At 44.8% G+C, this 2,398-nt stretch overlaps 1 protein-coding gene across 1 annotated transcript in view; it reads right to left on the bottom strand.

Moving 5' to 3' along the window:
* Positions 1-2,398, bottom strand: part of ICA1L (islet cell autoantigen 1,69kDa-like) — a 45,115-nt gene that overhangs the window by 19,266 nt on the left and 23,451 nt on the right. The window contains exon 7 of the mRNA XM_012655260.1: positions 1,297-1,382. Coding sequence (XP_012510714.1) covers positions 1,297-1,382 — 86 coding nt within the window. The remainder of the gene's footprint in view (positions 1-1,296; positions 1,383-2,398) is intronic.

The raw sequence follows: 2,398 nt of genomic DNA, 5'->3' as shown, positions 1-2,398 counted from the left end.
TTTTAGTTGTCCAGATAATTTCTTTCTATTTTTAGTAGAGACGGGGTCTCGCTCTTGCTCAGCCTGGTCTCAAACTCCTGACCTTGAGCGATCCACCTGCCTCAGCCTCCTAGAGTGCTAGGATTACAGGCGTGAGCCACCACGCCCGGCCTACTTGTGGCTCTTAATACAAGGAGCAGTCTCCTAAATGGCAGAATTTGGAGTAATACTCCAATCTCTTTGGTACTCATGTTATCTCCTTTGCTTGCCATGTTAAAAATGGAAGAAAAAAAACAAAACTCTAAGGCTTCAAAACAAACTGGCAAGGTCTGAGTTTGTCCCCACCAAAACTCATGTTGAAATGTGATCTCAACCCCAATGTCGCAGTGTTGGAAGGTGGGACTTAGTGGGAAGTGTTTGGGTCATGCCAACAGTTACAGATACCTCATGAGTGGTTTGGTGCTGTTCTCATGGTTATGAGTAAGTTCTCATTCTCACAAGATTGGATTAGTTTTCCTGGGGATATTCCCCTGAGAGTGGGTTGTTATAAAGCCAGAATGCTCCTTACAATTTTGCTCCTTTGCAAGTGTCTGCTTCCTTTTTGACCTTTTCTGCCATGTTATAACACAACATGAAAGCCCTCTCCAGAACCTAGGGCCATGCCTTTGAACTTCCCAGTCTGCAGAACCATGAGCTATAAGAAATAAACCTCTTTTCTTTATAAATTACCCAGTCTCAGGTATTCTGTTACAGAAACACAAAATGGACTAAGACAGCAGTTCCCAACCTTTTTGGCACCAGGGACTGTTTTCATGGAAGACAATTTTTCCATGGGGGATGGGGGGTGGTGATGCCAGCCATGGGGAGCTGCTGTAAATATGTAAATACAGATGAAGATGAAGCCAGCTGCTCACCTCCTGCTGTGCAGTCCCCTATTCCTAAGTTTCATGGAAGATCATTTTTCCACAGACAGGGGTTGGGGTGGGGGAGGTAGAGCTCAGGCATGATGTGCAGCCCAGTTCCTAATAGACCACAGACCGGTCAGGCCACAGCCCAGGGATTGGGGACCCCAGGGCTAAGACACAAATGTTTAGTTTTGTTGATTGGAAAAATGACATAGAAAAAATATTCAGTAAGCCAGAGAAGAAATAATTCTTTCCACATATATCATATGATGATACCTTTTTGTTTTTTTGTTTTTTTTTCTTCAATTTCTAACATGGCAGGCAAAGGAGATGACATGAGTACCAATGTGAATATACAATTATACAATATAAAATTATATAATAACACAATGTGCAATTTATGCCTGCTTACTTATTGAGGTTTTCAGTAAGAAAATTGTCTTCCATTTGTTCTTCTTTGTGGTCTTCAGTAAGCTTGCTTGGTGTGTTCTGTAGTTGCTAAGGATAAGAAATTCAATGTTAAGTAGATGGAAAAAAAATCTGTTTCTCTCTGCAAACAAAATGAGAATAAAAATTCTAAAGAACAATATAAAATAGGAATAGTTTTGAACTAGAGAGTGAGAGATGTGGGAAATGTATGCTAATGTATTTGAACTGAATCTCATGTACTTATATCCTGGTTGCCTGTGGGAACCTCACACACTGTGATGTGGGCTAGGCACAGGTTGGTTTAACAACTTTGTGACAGGCCTTCAGACTTAAACTATGTTACTAGCCCGCATTGCAATGCCCTAAATACAGTTAAATTTTCAACTTCAATTCTGAGCAGAAATTGGATATAAAATTTGCCCAGGAGGAGGAGCCAAGATGGTAGACCAGAAAAGCTGCCAGTCATAGTGTCTCTGCAAAAAAGACAGATTTTAGAAGAAAGTGAAAAAAATAAACTAGCAGAAAAACATAGATCGGGTGAGAGTGGGAAGGAAGGGTGCCTGAAACTACAGGAGACTCCACGGGAAGACATTGCGGAGGAGAACTGGAAGGAGAAAGGTCCCCGAGAGGCTTGGAGACCAGCGACAAGGGTAGGTGGAACAATAACTTTCCCCTCCCTTGCATCTTGGACTGTTGGTGGGCTCCTGAGCGGCTGGAGAGACCTGCCAACACCAGCCCAGAGATGGCTGTCACCAGTGAGCGGTGGCCTCTTGCGGACAGGGCACCAGGCTCCTAGCTCCCTTGGGGCACCTCCCAGCATGCAGACCTGAGCCTATTGGCAGATGCCATATTGCTCCATTCTCTCCTTCCCCTTCCCCTTCCCTACCCGTGGGTGCCCAGAGAGACAATTTAGCCATAGCACGGAGGCATCTCCAAGGAATGGGACCTTTCCTTTTGGGGCCCTATAGCAGACTGAGGGGTACTCAGACTGCGAGCTCCCTGCCTGCCAGCCCTCCCAGGTGCTGCTTGCCTGGGGACTCCAGGAGAGCGGGGCAAATCCCGCAGTGGAGTAAAATTGATCTAGC

The sequence above is a fragment of the Propithecus coquereli genome, unplaced genomic scaffold (assembly GCF_000956105.1).
Source record: "Propithecus coquereli isolate 6110/MARCELLA unplaced genomic scaffold, Pcoq_1.0 Scaffold113, whole genome shotgun sequence".
NCBI lineage: Eukaryota > Metazoa > Chordata > Mammalia > Primates > Indriidae > Propithecus > Propithecus coquereli.
Note: the sequence above shows the minus strand (reverse complement) of the source record. Positions and strands in the feature narration are given on the sequence as shown.